At 31.7% G+C, this 17,267-nt stretch overlaps 1 protein-coding gene across 1 annotated transcript; it reads right to left on the minus strand.

The window, feature by feature from the left end:
• Positions 1 to 11,862: 11,862 nt before the first annotated feature.
• LOC119683728 (toll-like receptor 7) lies at positions 11,863 to 16,661 on the minus strand. The gene has a single exon (XM_038097537.1). The coding sequence runs from the start codon at positions 16,540 to 16,542 to the stop codon at positions 12,178 to 12,180; it is 4,365 nt and encodes a 1,454-aa protein (XP_037953465.1). The 5' UTR covers positions 16,543 to 16,661; the 3' UTR covers positions 11,863 to 12,177.
• Positions 16,662 to 17,267: the final 606 nt, after the last annotated feature.

Consider the following 17,267-nt stretch of genomic DNA (forward strand, 5'->3'; position numbering starts at 1 on the left):
TATCATTGCGAGCTTCTTAGCGAAGTTCTAAATAATATCGTCAGCGACGGCGATCTTAGTTCGTGGTTGCCAATCTCATTCATGGTACTTAATCCACATTTATAGATAAGAAAAAAGTATTAATTTAGAAGTTTTTTGAATATTTCTAAACTTTCTAACACTATGAATTAAATTGTCTAACCGTTCTATTCTTCTAACTGTTCTAAGAAGTATCTGGCACTGTACTGTTATTGTACAGCTGCTTCAGTAAGCATGAAATAATCAACCAATTTCTAGGGGTTTTGAAGCGTTAAGTATATACCTTATAACATATAGATCCATTCATTTAATCCACTATCAAACTTATCTGTGTGAAATTTATTTGCATATCTCTGTCAGCGAAGTAAATAGCTTATCAAAACTTTACTTACATTAGCCTATATTTAATCCATTCATTCTCACTAACGTCGCGTTAAAAAACTTATTAAATTTGATTGTAACTATAACTACAGTGACTATTTTAATTGGTAGAAACTATGGTATTAAATACAAAGCTGTCGAAGAGTAGTGTGTTGTTACTCAGCCAAAATTTGGTTAGTCAAAAATAAAAATAATAAAATATTGTTGTTGCAATTCTCTACTGTTTAAAACATATCTCCAACTTTATGAAATTTTTTTTCTCATTCAGTTTAGTACTAAATAACAAACTGAGTCAGTTTTCTGGTTAATGGATATGCACGGAATAAGCTGGATCTTATAATTGTAATTGGTTTATAACGCCGGAATTATATTAAAATCTCTAAATAAATACAAAAATTTCCCATCTATTTCTATCATTTGTTGTGAGTAAAATTTATATAAATGAATATATATAATATATAAATAACATATAAAATATTTGCATTTATATATGTAAACATTTAATAATTTCATTGTTATGTTCCTATAGGTTAAATAAGGTTGGAGTCACGACCTTGCATTCAAAACCTACTTAGCCTAAAATAATGACCCGTTGTATTACCATGGACTAGTGTTTCCTATTACTGTCACTATTTCCTGTTATATGTCGAACTAAAAATAGTTATTTATTTATTTTGTTGAAGCCAATGCACTTGAGCACTTTTTCTCTTTCTTAACTCGAGGTGTTTTCAAAACCCCTCTTTACGCCTTGGCTGGATTATTGTTTATTAGTTTATCAGACTAAGCTATTATTGACCTCAGATCTGCATACCTTCCCGAGGAGCCTGTAACCATTCTGAGACTTAATAACGTGGTGTTAGTAAGTCTGTCAGTTTTTGCAAATATGGTAATTTCAGGGCTCTATACTTTATGAATCTTGAGGTCTCTGAAGATGTCATTTGTCCTAATGCACTATGGTATTTTGAATAGTCTTCTCAGAGCCTGACTTTGTTATGAGCAATAGTTAAAACAATATAATTTTTATTATTTAAAATAAAATTATTATTACATTAATTATATCTAGATTTAACTTCTTCAAAAAAAAGCTAATTCGTTGACTAGTTTTACATTCAATATAAATGAAAACAGAAAACTTATTTTTTATAATAAAATTCAAATTTCATGGTTGAAACGAATAATTTGTCATAATCATTAATAATTACTGTATCTTAAAATATAATGAAGAGTGCAAAAAAGTACTTGGAGAAAGTACTCATAGAAAGTATCTGATAAGTTCATGTATCGACACTGCAATGACATAATTCTGAAATTAATTTTACCGCATTTTGCGTTTCAAAGCTGAGAAGTCTCATTTAATGATTCCTCACTTTAGCCTTAATGGATTTTCGTGTTTATTTTTTCATTATTGAATATTGCTGAGTAACCGTTTTTGCTCTTTCACCGCAGGTTCCCCAGCAATTACCCACGTACTTTCAATTTATACATTTCACATTGTATCTGTTTAAGTCATATGAGTAAAATAGTTTTTTTTGTTTTGTTTTGTTTGTCTACAATAATTTTTATTGTTTTCTGGGTTTCACAATTTGGTCAGCTTATTTCACTTTTCTTAGGGTTTTTAATTTGTAACCTTTAAGCGTTCTTTCACTTTACACAACATTAGCGTTGCAGATAAATAATGAGTTGAACATAAAGTTTTGTATTGTCTAGCGATTTTCCCCCCTTAAGCAGCTTAAATTAACCAAATCTATTCACTCTTAATTCTTTTACTTCTAATTAAATTTCAAATTGTGGTGTGGTTCTTTCTTAGTGCCTTTCTTCTACTAAGCAATACTAATTCTTAGACTTACCTTTGAAAGACAATACACACTTTTATGATTGTTTGTAGGATGGTTTCAACTGCCTTTAAATGTATATTTATACTTTAAGTGGATTTGCGATTTGGGCATTTGGGTCAAAGCATTAAAGTCTAAACTGTTTTTTCTGAGATTAGCTGAGATAAACATACAACGGAGAAGGTCTCTTGACTTTGGCCCTTTCGTTTTCTCTTATTTTTATTGCATATTGCATATGCTAATCTTAAGACTAAGGAAAAACTTAATATATTAAGTAAACAAGTTTAGTTTGTTTAAGTCTTCTTAATAGATCAGAAGTTAATTAATGTAATTTGATATCAGATGTCGTCAGTATTTTTAATTTACTTAAGCTATTACAATCACCAATAATCATTACATTTTCCAACTCTAATGGTAATAACCTCCGTAATTATATTATAGAAAAATTTTATTCAAAATAATTTTTTATTTTCTGAACCACAAACTAAATTTACTGCTAAGTTTGCGGTTGTTTTCATTCGTAATTGTTACTACCTACCCCTTTTGTGGAAGAACCTCAACACCACCACTTAAAATCACATTTTTCTATATAATTTTTACTGCGGAATATAGTTTCATTTATGCTCAATGCACAATTTATTATTCTGATACAATTGCATATACTTTTGTATAATTTCACAGTAACATACAACAATACAACCCCAGCAGCAACAGCAATAGCAACAGCAACAGTAGCGGTAATGGCAGCGACAACCAACGGCAGCAACATTTATTTAAATGCAAATAAAATGCTGGTCTCTTATGTCTTCATAAAAAATACAAATATTTTTTGTAGGAATGTGATATACACTTTTTCCATATATAAAATAAATAGTGTAGCTTTCAACACATATAATGTATATATATACATAGCAGTGTTACTATGTACATATGCTCTACGGATTCATATCTGATTTATTCTGTTTGTATGTAAACAGGCAGTCCAATCGGCAAACCTCAGACTTTAATATATTAAACAAAAAAATAAATCCAAATATTTATTTTTAATTTAATATTTTTTTTTTTTGTTTGTCGTGTACTCTCACTTACATGGGTAATAACTTTCATACTTCCAAACTTCACATTAACGTCCACAAATTTAAATTTAAATTTAATTTTATATTTGTTCATTCAATTATTTTAAATATTTTTAAGAATATTTCGCATTTTTAAATTTTTATATTATAAAACTCTGACTGCAAGAGTGAATAGCCAAAGGTGTTGAATAAAAATTTTAAAATGGGGTCTGAGGTTATTATTTAATCCTTTTATTCCTAGGTGGAACGAAGGGCCGTTACAAATAGCTTCCATTGAACTCTGTCCAATACAAGACGTTTTGTTTCACTCCAACTCTTTCCAGCGTTTCTTAATTAGCGTCAGTTTGTCTCTTCCAAGTATTGCACGGGCGCCCTGCTCTTCTACTGCAGGGAAGAAGTAGAAGAGATTAATACTTCCAAGTATTAAAATCTAAGACTTTTCTTGCGATATCACCAGCGGGTATTCTTAAAGTATGGCCAAGTCATTTGTACTTGTGCATCATTATTTCATCAGTTATAAGAGGCTGATTCGTTCTGAACCAGAGCTCATTATTGGTTATGGGGGTCTGGGGTCCTTCCACATTTGAATCTGCATAAAAACTTTTAAACCAATTTAAGAATATTATAAGAAAAGTGAAATAGTAAAAAGTATAAAGAATGTTCGAAATAACATAGTTATTTTGTTGTTGCTTATACAACCAGTGAGGAGCTACATATATAGCGGATAATATAAAGGAACTCACAAATACAAATACATAGTTTAGGATATGATCGGATAAAGGATGGACGAAAGGGTTAAAATATTATTTGGGAACAAGAGCAGTTTATAAATAGGTGGGGTTTAAATTGAAGCAAATCTGGAACAAGGTCTGAAACATAGTTATAGTTTATAGTTTAATTTAATATTTTTCTAGCAGAAGTGAGCAATAAAGGATTACAGCCGTGGTTCTGTAGAACAAACACTCAATATAAGGTAGTTATATTATTCTTGTTGAGAAATCTATGGTATATGGCAGATACTATGAAAAGAAGCGTGAAAAGAGACGGAATTGCTTGGGAACAAGAGTGGAAAAACGATGTGTAAATTTTAATTAAAGCTAACCAGCGTTAAGGCGAAAAACATAGTCATAGTTAAGTATAGTTTAATTAAATATTATCCTAGCAGAAGCAAATATCTAATTAAATGCAAAATAATTTCTATTATTTTAAATTTAATAAAACAAAAATATTCTTCATTTATACTTTATATTCTATATATCATTTATTTTTACTTATTTTTATAAATTACTTTTTGTCATTAGAATCCTCAAAATGAAGTCGTACAGTTATTTGGCTGTCCGTTATTTAAGAATTATAGTTTTCCATTAGAAAATTATCAGAATGACCTTAATGCACTTTCCATTATACAAAAAAAAAAAAAAATAAAAAAAAAATAAAATTGAAAAGATTTTTTTAGGAGTAAAACGAAATTCAAGATAAACGAAAATGGTTCGCATATGTTCCATGGCCTGGTGCCCAAATTTTTGTTTATATTTGAAATGTACAAACTGAAATCAGAAAAGCTTATTTGGGGCATTAAAGTACAAACATATGCGAATGAAAATATATGTACTTATAAAAAATACAAATATTCCAGAAACTAAACAACTATATAAAAAATTTAATAAATTTTCTTAAATAATTAAGTTTAATTTAATGCATTCTGTGATTAATGCATATATATTTAAAATAATTGGTATGGAATTAAATATATATATAATCAACATATAATATAAATATATTTCTATTGAAAATTTAGAGACACTAACAGAATTGTATACGTATATTTATATTAGAATATATAATATATATCCGAGATGTTGTATTAATATACTTCTGTTGAAATTTATATACAGTAACAGATTTATATATAATGTATATAAACAAAAATTATAATATACAATATAAAGCAATACTTATATAAATGTATACTTATGCATATATGCGTAAATGTATATGATCAACAGACTAACAAAAGTTACTATTCGTAATATAGTACAAAAAATTAGACCGAGCGTTATGTTAGGTATTTTAATGTTACGAACTCCACAAATATTTATATCCTTCTTTCTTTTGATATTAGCTGTTACATAGTTTTTGATTCATTTAGCACCTACCAATAGCTTGTCTCTTTTGCAGACGCTACCATTAGTTAAAATGGCTATGGACATGAGATAAGTTGTGCAGTTCTTCCATTTTAAATGAGACTCTTTTCTTTCAAATTTTTCTCATAATCATCCAATTCAATCATCCAATTTTCCTTTTGACCTTTAGCATCTTGTTACTATATGATTTAATTCGTCAGTACCAGGATATATTTAACACACTTGCTTCTCTATTATGATCGCTAATTTTATATTACACAAAAAAAAAACTAAAGATATTATACGTAAGTGTCTGAAGACCCCTTGAATTGAGTAGAAGAACTACATTCTTTTTCTTCTTTGTTTGATGAAGCGCGAATTGATGTCTATAGTATCAATAGTGTCTGCGACTACTTGGGTAATTCATACCAAAAGCTTAGTTCAATTCTGATAGTAATTTACAGAAATAAAGTTTAAAGCTTAGCACATCTTCCTGACGGAATATATAGTGCACTATATACATACATTGTTAAAGCATTATGACTGTTAAATGAGATTAAATATTTTTTTTAAATTCTGAAATGATCTCAAAGTCCTTACGAAAGAACTACTTGGTACGACCCTGAATAGAGAGAGTGTAAGATGTCCTATTAAATTCAGAAAAAGAGAAGATTGTTCTAAGACTTACAAAATCAAGTTAAACTATTGCGACTAGTTTCTTCTTCCTCAGGTAGTACTTTTATCACCTATTTGAAAAAAATGTTCAAGTCAAATCAAGTCAAAATTGTTGACTTTCACTAATTTAATTGACGAAATGTTAGTTCCAATAAGACAGTTTGTCAGCACTGAAGAACTGTTCTCGTTTTAGAAATTTACTTGAAATTAATTTTGTGAAATACTTAAAATTTATCCTGAAGGGAAAATTTTAAAGTTTGTGCGGAAAATTCCACTTAGTATACGAAAAACTTTTCAACTTTTTTAAAAAGTTGGTAAATTTAATTTACAAATGTTTTTCCCGTACATTTTTTTATTTTATTATTTATTTTTTGTTATCAAAAAAAACATATATAAATATTGAAAAATATTTTTAGGTTTGTATGAATTTGCAGAATTCAACTTTCATTTGATGAAACTTTTTTTTTTTTCTTGGCGCTTCATTTTTTATGCATTTTTTCATCTAAAAGTGCTTTTCGTCACGTTTCGAGGCAACCTACACAAATTTGTCAAATAAATAACGTAAAAAGTACAAAAAAATATATGAAAAAAATGCAAAACAAAAGAAAAATAATTTTATATTAAATAAAAAATCAAAAAAAATTGAAAGAAAAAGAATATCTACCAAATGTTGCCTTTAAGCACACAGAATATGACAGTCAGTAAGCCTACACACACCTTAATTTTATTATTATTATTGCTATTGTCTGTCTGTCTTTTGTGCTCACATCAATAGGGCAACCTGCCTAAATTAAATAAAGTTGCTTTGTATAAAATGAAAAAAAAAAGCGAAAAAAAAGTGAATTTAGAAAAATTTAATAATACGGCGTGACAATTTATTAGTTATAGGCGCAAAGCTGTAGAACTGCACCTAATAAATAACGCAAGCGGGCCCAGATAAAGTTCGATGCATTTCGATATCACGACATGCACAGATACGAGCTATAAAGCGGCGGAAGATACAACAGCACACGCCCAATGCAGTCGGGCTGTTTGCATGCACTGCACTGCATGTATGTATTGTGTGAGTGTGTGTGCATGCAGTTAACATAAATGCGAGGAAAGTGATTGCAACTGCTGGAGAGTTGCGTGCAATTCTAAACTTTTCATTGTGTTGTGGAGAAAATTGCTGTTGACAAATTAAGTAACATAATTTTAGCTTTTAGAAAAGCGTAGGTGATAAGAGACAAAAGCAGGTGCCTTTGTTAGTAATTTAATTTTTTTCAAATAAAGTGCAATGATTGTGAGCAATTAACCTTAAGTTATACGGAGAGCATATTTTTCTTATAGAATGTATTTGGTAGATAATTGACAGATAATTAAGCAATACAAAGGATCAGGGTTGTTCGCAGAGCTTTGGAACACTAGAAACCAGTAACGCGTTTATTCTAAACTGTCTGCTTGTCATGTTAGAATTATTGCTACTACACTATGAATCTTTTGACTTTAATGTTATATCTAATGAAATAAATCTCAATCCTCAACACTACTGAAAGCCAGTTACACGTTTATTCTAAACTATTTACTTGTCATATAAATGTTATTAGAAGTTCGCTTTATGAATCTTTTGACTTCAATAATATATCAATATAATAAATTAACTAATCTTTCTGATAATGTGATATTGTTAGACAGAGACCGTCTCTAAAATTATATGACTTTGACTAATCTTTCTAAAAACCTGATATTGATAGACCGACACTGTCTCTTTATCAAAACTACATGGCTTTGACTAATCTTTCTAAGAATCTGGTATCTATAGACAGAGATCATGTCTCTAACAAAATTACACAGCTTTGGCTATTCCTTCTAATAATCTGATATTGATGGACAGAGATCGTCTTTTTATTAAAATTACATAGCTTTGACTTATTCTTTTAAAAATCTGATACTCATAGACAAAGATCGCGTCTCTATCAAAATTACATGGCTTTGACTAATCTTTCTAAGAATCTGATACTCATAGACAAAGATAGTGTCTTTATCAAAATTACATGCTTTTGACTAATCTTTCTAAGAATCTGATACTCATTGATAGGGACAGAGACCGTCTCTTTGTCAAAATTAGATGACTATGACTTTGTTTATAGCATTTCCTTCCTCTCTAAATATAATTAAAACAATTTATTTAATATTTTCACAAACATTTGTTTTTTGAAACAAATGTTTTATTCACAAAAATTTTATTTAGTAATAATATTTTCATATATATATATATATATATATATATATATATTTATGTATAAATTAATTTACAAAATAAAAATAAATAACAATTTTGGATTTCTTTGCTTAGCTTTTACATAATACACAATACATAGTACGAGCATTTCGTCACATTTTCATATATTATTAGTGAGTTTATCTCAGATTTTCATACTACAGCAAAATTATTTTTTTATCTAGTAAATATGTAAAATATTTATTATTTAGTAAATTTGCTAAAGTAATTAAGCAGTTTCATCTTGAAATATTTGTTCTTATTGTGTTAGAATTTAATAATTTTTGCAGTATAATTTTAATAACAAATTTTTTTTCTCTTAAGTAAAAAATATTTTCCAAAAAAAAACTATCTTTAAACAATATACAAAAGTATTCATTGTACAAAAAATTTTTTTTTATATATTAAAATTTAAAACAATTAAATTCCTTATGGAAAGAAAAAAATTAGACGTTTTAAATGCTAAAATTTATCATATCATCAGTTTCACGTAGTTCAGTTGTAAGTATGTACGAGTATGTAAAGTTATATTATATGAGAGTTATTTAATTTTATTAGATACTTTTATTTTTATTTTTATCTATTTTAAAGTTAATATTTATGATAAATTTCACTTGAGTACATAAATAGTTTCTTATTATGTATGCATGGGTATATGTAATTCGAAGTGTCTGACTGCATTTAGTAACTTCACTTTTAATCTTTATTAGTCTCTAAATATTTCTTATATACACATACATATATCCAGACATACATACATACAGTTTTATATATATAAAAAGAGTTCGTTTCATTAATATCTATTTAGTTAATTTACATTTACAAGTTCGATTGGTTTATGTATATTTATGTATGAGGTTACCCGTATGTTCGACATTTAAATGTAAGTTACTGTATCTTTTATGAGGTCGAAATATATAGACGTTAATATATTTCGCTTAAAATGTATAAAAAAAAGTTTGTAAGTTTTACATTTATGCATTTAGACAATTGTTTAATTTTTATTTTTTTTTTTTTTATGAGAAAATATTTATTTATTTTTATAATCTTTGTGTATTTTGTTAAATTTTTTTTTTGTTTTTGTATAGGAATAAAAGCTTTGTTTTGTTTTTTATGAGTTTCGTTTATGAGTTTCAGTTTGTTGCATCTGAGTAACTGTAATATGGAGCTGTGACCATTAAAATTAACTTCAGTTTAATGTGATACTAAAGTTTGAGGTATCAGATGTGGGTCAATCAAATTTCATGGAGGTCTATGGTATGAAAGCTCATTCTTATTATACAAATAAGAATCTTTCTTAACACAACTACAACAACGAATATATAGAACATTTAGATATTGAAATTAAATAAAAATATCTAATATTGTCATTTAGATACAAAAGTTCTGATTAGAAAATATCTTAAAAAATCAATTATACTGTTTTTTACATCAAGCATAATGTGTGGTCTTTAAAACTTGGATCAAATTTACAGACTGCTCAGTAGAAGGAATGTATATGGCTAACACTAACATATCAATATTGTATTGATTCAAAGACCTTAAAAATATGTTGTGTATAATATATGTGATTATACATACAATAATACTTGAATTCTTATTGAATGAAAAAGGACTACCATTATAGTAAAAGCCTATTTTTATTTTTATTTGTAATAATTATAGAAGGGAGAGAATCTCAAAACATAGTGTGGCTCTGCGCTTATGTATAGATCTAATGTACCACCTGTTAACTTTAAAACGTTTTTAATTTATTAATGAAACGGATTAGGTCATTTATAAATCAAGTGTTTATTATAATACACAAGAGTGAGAAGGCGAAACCTTAAACGCAGTAACTATAATGGCAATGATGTGCTATACATATATAAGCGGCATTATTATTAGCTTCATTATATAAAAATATTTCCTATATAATATAAAGCAATAAACCTATATGTAATATATAGATATAGAGTCTTGATAAGACTAGTTATATTAAATATTGTTGTTAATACGTTAATTATATAGAGCACAAAGGAGAGTAATGGAATATGTATCTGAGAGAGAAGGTAGGTGCTCACATTACATCCGAAATGAGTTGTTTATAATAATAATTTAATAATTAATTAAAATATCAAATAATTATATTAATAACTAAAATGTTCATAGTATATTAAGCAGGAATTAATATCAGTAGGTAAGTGCTTCTATTGTGTCAGTTACGACATTATCTCAGGTATAGAAAACATCCTTAGAGAAAATATGTGTTAATATTATACCAGATACGAGTTTAAATCGAGGTGCTCATAATATACCAGATACCAGTTAATACTTGATTTAGTAAATGTTGATTAACAAACAAATTCTTCACGTATCTAAAAGAAAGGAAACTCGTTTTTAGAGAAGTAGTAAATTCTATATTTTTACTTAAATAATGATACGAGTATTATTGTCTCTGGTGTCTGGTGTCAAGTGATTGACTGCAATCTAAAATATTTTAAGTTAAAAACAGTATTTCAATATTTTTTGAATAAATTTGTGACTTATCCTTTGAAATCCTTTAATAGGTGCTATAGGGTATTTATTGTAGATATATTTAAATACTATAATTAGATAGCAGAGAAACAATTTGAGTTACTTAAGCTGCAAAATATGTCTTATTGGATGTTCCAATTTAGTGGTTAAATAAAATTTTACATTATAATGAAAACAAACTGAATTGGTTATATGTTATATGGTTGTAAAGGAAATGATTTTACTATAAGAAAGGTTTGAATAAGAAAGGTCTAATGTAAGCGTAACTATTTATCAAAGATTTATAATTAACAGCTGTTCATAAATTAAATTCTCTTTACCACAAAAAACAGGTTTCTTAATACCTTAAGCCTTTAACGTCCATATAAAGTTACTCATTTGTTCATTTCAACCAAAATGTGAGGAATACATATACACACATACCTCTCACTTTCTGGTCATACTGTTTATATATCGGGTTGAACTGTTGTCTTGTTTTTTTTTTGTTTTGGCTGCACACAACTTCTCTCTGACTGCTTTTGATCACATATATATATTTGACTGTCCATTAATTTTAAAAGTCTTAATTTACTGTTTGTTTATATAATTTGACTATAGTAATTTTGTCTCTGTGTTTCTCAAACTTTTTGCAGATTTTAGAATTACTTAACGTATCTTTTTTGTCCTTTCAAATTGCAAATAGTTTGTCTGTTGTGATTAGTCAGTCCGTTTTTAGTATATATCTTTCAATTAGTTATTATAATAAAATTAATTTATACTAAAGAGTTAATTACTTGTGTTGTTTTTTATATTTCGAATAATTTTTTAAATTTATGCTTAAATAATTTATACACATTTCTATTTACAATATATAACAAAAGCATATATAGTATACACAAATTTAGCATATTATATATATATAGATTACAATTATTAAGTAGTACTTACACATAATAAATGCATAAATAGATTTTAATACACACAAATACTTATATATGCCTTCAATCGTAGCAGTTAGAATACATACATATTTAATTATATACCAGATGAGGAAAATTCAATTACGTACGTCCTATACTATTCACTGGGTTTAAGTAGTTTGTCTCTCAGTTGCAGCTGTGCTGAGTGAGCAACAGCCAATTTTATATCTTTTTTATGTATTTTTTTTTTTTCTATATATTATATTTTTATAAATAATTTAAATTTATGCGATTTTATTAAATAGAGGAACCAGTCCTTTTTCTCTTCATACATACATGCTACATTGTTTCCAATGTATGTCAATATTTTTAATAATAGATTTACTAGCACTACATTTACACTAAATATGCCTGCACGTGTTGTCCTTGCTGTTGTCCTGTCAAGGCTGTTGTTGGCGCTGCAACTGCGTTTGCGGTTAATGTGCCACTGTGATCGGTGCGTTGTTTTTGATTTTGTTGCGGTCGCCATGTCTGCGAATGCTGCTGTTGCTGTTGGTGTTGCTGTTGGTGTTGCTGCAGCAGTTGTTGCTGGTGCATGCGTTGTATGCTGTTGCCATTACCGTTACCAACGTTTACTGGTGGTGATGGCGGTGGCATCATTAGCATTTGTTCGTTCTCCAGCGTGGAGTAATCGGAATCAATGCTGGAGTAGATGTGTTCAGATGGCGGTCGGCCTCCCACATAAGATTGGTTAGCGCCACCAGTGCTATTATGATAATACTGTGCATTACCCACTTCGACTGCACTGTTTCGATGCGCTGCTGCATTTGGATGTAAGTGGGTGGCTGCAATGGGATGATGTAGTGTAGCATGTTCAACACCGCGTCGTTGAGGTCGTGGACTTGGTGTGGCTGTGGTTGCGGAAGAGTAATTTTGTTCACCTTCAGCACCCTCTTGGCAGTAAGCTGGTGGTGGCGCTTGGCGGTATAGTATGCCAGGACTAGCTGGTTGCTTGATGCGTTCATGGTTGTGATCGAGTGTGTAATTATTGCCTCGATATGTGGGATAATCAACCGGCAGTGCATAGCGTAATTTTTCCCAGAAATGTCTGTCCGTGCGACGTATACGATGCACAGCAGATGTTTTTAAATATGGCAACAATTCAATATCACTTTCAGCTTCAAATAATACTTCAGGCTCTTCAATAATAACTAGCTTTTGTGGTCGTCCACGTAATGCATCATGCACGGCACGCCGTAGTTCACAACGCGACCATTCTGTTTGCAGAAAATTGCGCGATAACAAGATGACAATGCGCCGTGATACACGTGATGCCTCAAGCACTTGATAATGTGTTGCATCGTGCGCCAAATCTCGATGCTGTAGGCAAACGCGCAAAGGTGGACGACCTGTTTCAAGTTCGGCTACCAAATATTGCCCCACAAACTCTGAGTCTTTAGCTGAATGCAGCAGCACTGCATCATATAGTTTTTCGGATTCCTCACAACGTGGCCCAAAGACGCGCACACCATAATGGGCAAACAACCAAATACGTAAAGATTCACGAAACACAAATATGACAATAGCTACAACGAGCAGAAATACCAATGCCAGAGCTGCTGCTAGCAATGGTATGTATGATTTGGGTATGCCATTCTGTAGCACGGAGCCGCCTGCATAGTAATCAGTGCACGCTGCTGTGGTATTAAAATCGATTTCACGTTTTTGTGGTTCAGCGCCTTTTAGCTGCTGCTCGGCGCTGCCAACATCCATGCAATATATATCCTGTGAGTCCTGCACAATCAAGGCATTGTCAGCAACATAAGTTGTCAGCTCGTGTAGGAATTTGCAGCGACAGCTCCAATGGTTGCGGCCCAAGCCTAAAACGCGAAGTTGTTTAAATTGTGGTAGTTGCAACTGCCAAATGGGCAACGTCACTAAGCGATTGCCATCAATTCGCAGCACTTCCAGCGAGATAAGCGGTGCCAGCGTTGCATTCTCAATCGACGTCAACAGGTTGTTCTGTAAATAGAGTTCGCGCAAAGCCGACAAATGCTCAAACTCATAACCGTGCAGAGTTTGCAGGCGATTATCTGCCAGGTGCAGCATTTGCAGTGTGACCAAACTAGCGAATGTGCGATTCTGTATGCTGACTACCTGACTGCCATTTACGTAAAGTGACTTCAAATTTTTGCGACCAATGAAGGCATGATTTTTCAGCACGGGAAAATTATTGCCGTCTAAGTACACAATGCTAGAGTCCATAGGCACACGACGTGGCAGCTCAGTGGTTTGCTGATTACCACAGTCAACGACATTTGTTGACCATATTTGGTCATGGTAACAAGTGCAATTGTTGGGGCACGTCATTTCACAATCGCATGCATCAAAGTCGCAGCAGTGGCACAGCGCAAAACAATGTGATTCATAGCGGCACAAAAAGTCTTGCGGCTTGAGACTGGTTAGCGAACGAACTGGAGCGCCCCGTGCATGTGGCATAACGCATTCAATATTTGGCAAGTCCATAACTCGTGGATGTTGACGTGTTGTGACATTATTAATGCGCTGCAGCCAGTCCATGGTGCAGTCACACTCGAACGGATTACCGCCGAGATAAAATTCAGGTAATGGCTTTGTGGGTGGCACTGGCGCAACGCGTAATTGCTGCAATTGCAGCTTCGACATCGCATTTGCATATAAATCAACACGCGCCAAATTCACCTTATCAACGAAAGCATTCGGATGCACTGTGCTGATGTGATTGTTGTTAATGAACAGCAATTCGATGGTGTTCGGTATGGACATGGCACCAATTTCAGTCAAACGATTGTGACTAGCATCGAGGGTTTTGACGCGTATTTCCTCCTGCAGTTTGTAGTAATTACCCAGTACTTCAATGTAGTTGCCATGAATATCGAGCCACTTTAAATTAGATGGTATGAAGGCGTAATCAAACCAGACGAGATGATTTTCTGATAAATTCAGCCAAAGCAGCGAAACGAGTGTAGCGAACACACCATTTATGTCTGAGAGAAAATTGCGATCCAGGCGTATGGCTTCTAGTTCGAAATTTTTGTCAAAGGAGCCACGTTCAATGCTTTGTATGCGATTTTTGGCCAAATTTAAGACACTTAAGCGTGGCAAGTCTGCAAACATGCTTTTTGTTATATTGCCAATCTGGTTGTCAATCAGGCGCAAACCAGTTAATTGATGCAAATTTTTGAAGCTTTGATTGTCAAATGTACGTATTTGATTCTCACCTAGATCGAGAGTGCGTAACATGGATAAGTCCTGCAGAGCACGTGGTACCTCATTCAGTTGATTTGAACTCAAGTCCAGCTCCTTCAAATCAGAGCAATTTTTGAAAACATTCGACTCGATGACACTTATCAGATTATTATTCAGTGTCAACTTGGAGAGCACATATAAGCCATTGAACAGTTTGTCATCCAATGTATGCAAACGATTTTCTGCTAAATTCAATGTATGCAGATTGTAGAGTGGCAAGAATGCATTGTCCTCAATGTGGCCAATTGAGTTGTTACGCAAATTAAGTATTTGCAGGAAGTACAGCTCCTTAAAGGTGCGATAATCGATGCGTGTTAATGCGTTGTGTGCCAAGTTTAATACAATCAAGCGTATCAAGCCAGCAAAAGTAGTGTTGTCGATATGGTTTGAAGTTAACTGATTGCCAGATAAATCGACTACCAGCAACTGTTCAAGACGATGAAACAGGCCCTTGGGCAGCTCATATAAATCGTTGTGCTGCAAGTGAATTTCACGCAACTCCTTTGAACCGGCAAATAAACCCTCTGGCAAGGTCTCCAAATGATTGAAACTCAAATTAACAATACGCAACGAACTCAGCCCAGCCAATGCTTCGCCAGATAACTCCGATATATTGTTGTGTTGCAAATTTAAATGTTGCAGACGACGCAAACGTGAAATGCCCCAGCTTTCAGTGATAGAGCGCAAATCATTGAAACTAGCATCAAACACTTGCAACTCACTGCCACCATTGCAGTTCATGTCAGCAAAGCCCAAATTCTCAGCCACTCGTATACGATTGTGCGTCAAATTTAGTGTTTGCAAATTGCCTACAGGGCACAGAAATCCAGCAGGTAAGGCGCGCAGATTGTTATCACCCAGATCCAGCTCAGTCAATTGCTTCAAACCTATCAATGAGTCTGGAAACAGCTCTAATGTTTTGCTCGGACCCCAATCAGCATTGCGTGTATTCACTGCTAACGTTTTTACAGCGCTCAGTCCTTCAAATGCGTTATTGGGCAGTTGCAACAATTTGCATGACTCCATACGCAGTGCATCCAGCGTCTGCAAGCGCGCGAAAGCTGCTTGCGGTAATTGCGATTCGAATGAATACAAATCGCTGCATTTTATCAACAATTGACTTGTGCCTTCGGCACCTTGTAAATCCAAGCCACTACGTTCAATGGTACGCAAATCACAACGCACTGAACTAGTGCCATTATACTGCCAGGAACATTGATTTATTGATGCGGACGTTGAAGCCAGTGCTGAGGCAGAAGATAACGTTGCCGTTGATGCTGGCGATGCTAATGATAGTGTGTCAACTGCTGAAGATGGCAATGCAGATGCAGCGGAAGTAACAGCTACTGCTGAGTGTGCTGGTGATATGCTTGTGGCTGCTACGACCATAAATCCACAAATTGCATTTAAGGCCAACAGCAGAGCGACTAGTCGAGCAGCATAGAACTCCCCAAAATGCCAGATTTTCCACATTTTTGCTGCTGCAAATTTAGATACCCAATTTCAAAAATTTTAACTAATAATTATTTGAGTTATGCGTTTGGGCAGTTCGTTTTCACTTTATATGAGTTATGTACATTTTATTTTGTTTACATTTGAACACTTAAATTTTTTTTAAATATTTTTTGTATATTATTTAATTTATTATTAATTTAAAATAATTTCGAATTTGCTTTGGTCTTGCACATAAGTACAATTTTATTTCTATTTTTATTTAATTTTACACTGAGTATTTCAATGCAGTTTGGTCTTCATATTTCAATTGGTTTATTTACATTAATTCAATTGAGCTTAGTCGCCTTTACTAAGCAGTATCTTTCTAATAATTCTACATTAAATTCACTGATTAAATTCATTTAGTAAATTTTCTTGATATGACTTCAATTTATTTAAGTATTTTTTCTTGAGCACAATAGCGAAAAATTTGCAAGACTGCATAAATTCGTTAATTTTTCATGGCAAATTTTCTTTATAAAAATTTTCAAATCAATTTTTCATAGCAGATTTTTCACGTTAATTTTCTTGACTCACAAATATTGTGAGTTTTCCGTTAGTTTCATTACTTTAACTTAGACACACACATCCAAAACAAATTTCAAATTTCTTTTCGTGCTTCTAGTGCCTGTTCTTTACGATTTAATGCTTATTTGAAAAAATGTGCTACACTTCCACAAAAGTATCAGTATTGTATCTTGTAT

Source organism: Teleopsis dalmanni, chromosome 2, assembly GCF_002237135.1.
Source record: "Teleopsis dalmanni isolate 2A chromosome 2, ASM223713v2, whole genome shotgun sequence".
In the NCBI taxonomy this organism is placed as follows: Eukaryota; Metazoa; Arthropoda; class Insecta; order Diptera; family Diopsidae; genus Teleopsis; species Teleopsis dalmanni.

What these genes read in the sequence shown, in the direction of transcription:
- LOC119683728 (XM_038097537.1), bottom strand. Translation starts at nt 16,542, where the DNA reads ATGTGGAAAATCTGGCATTTTGGGGAGTTCTATGCTGCTCGACTAGTC.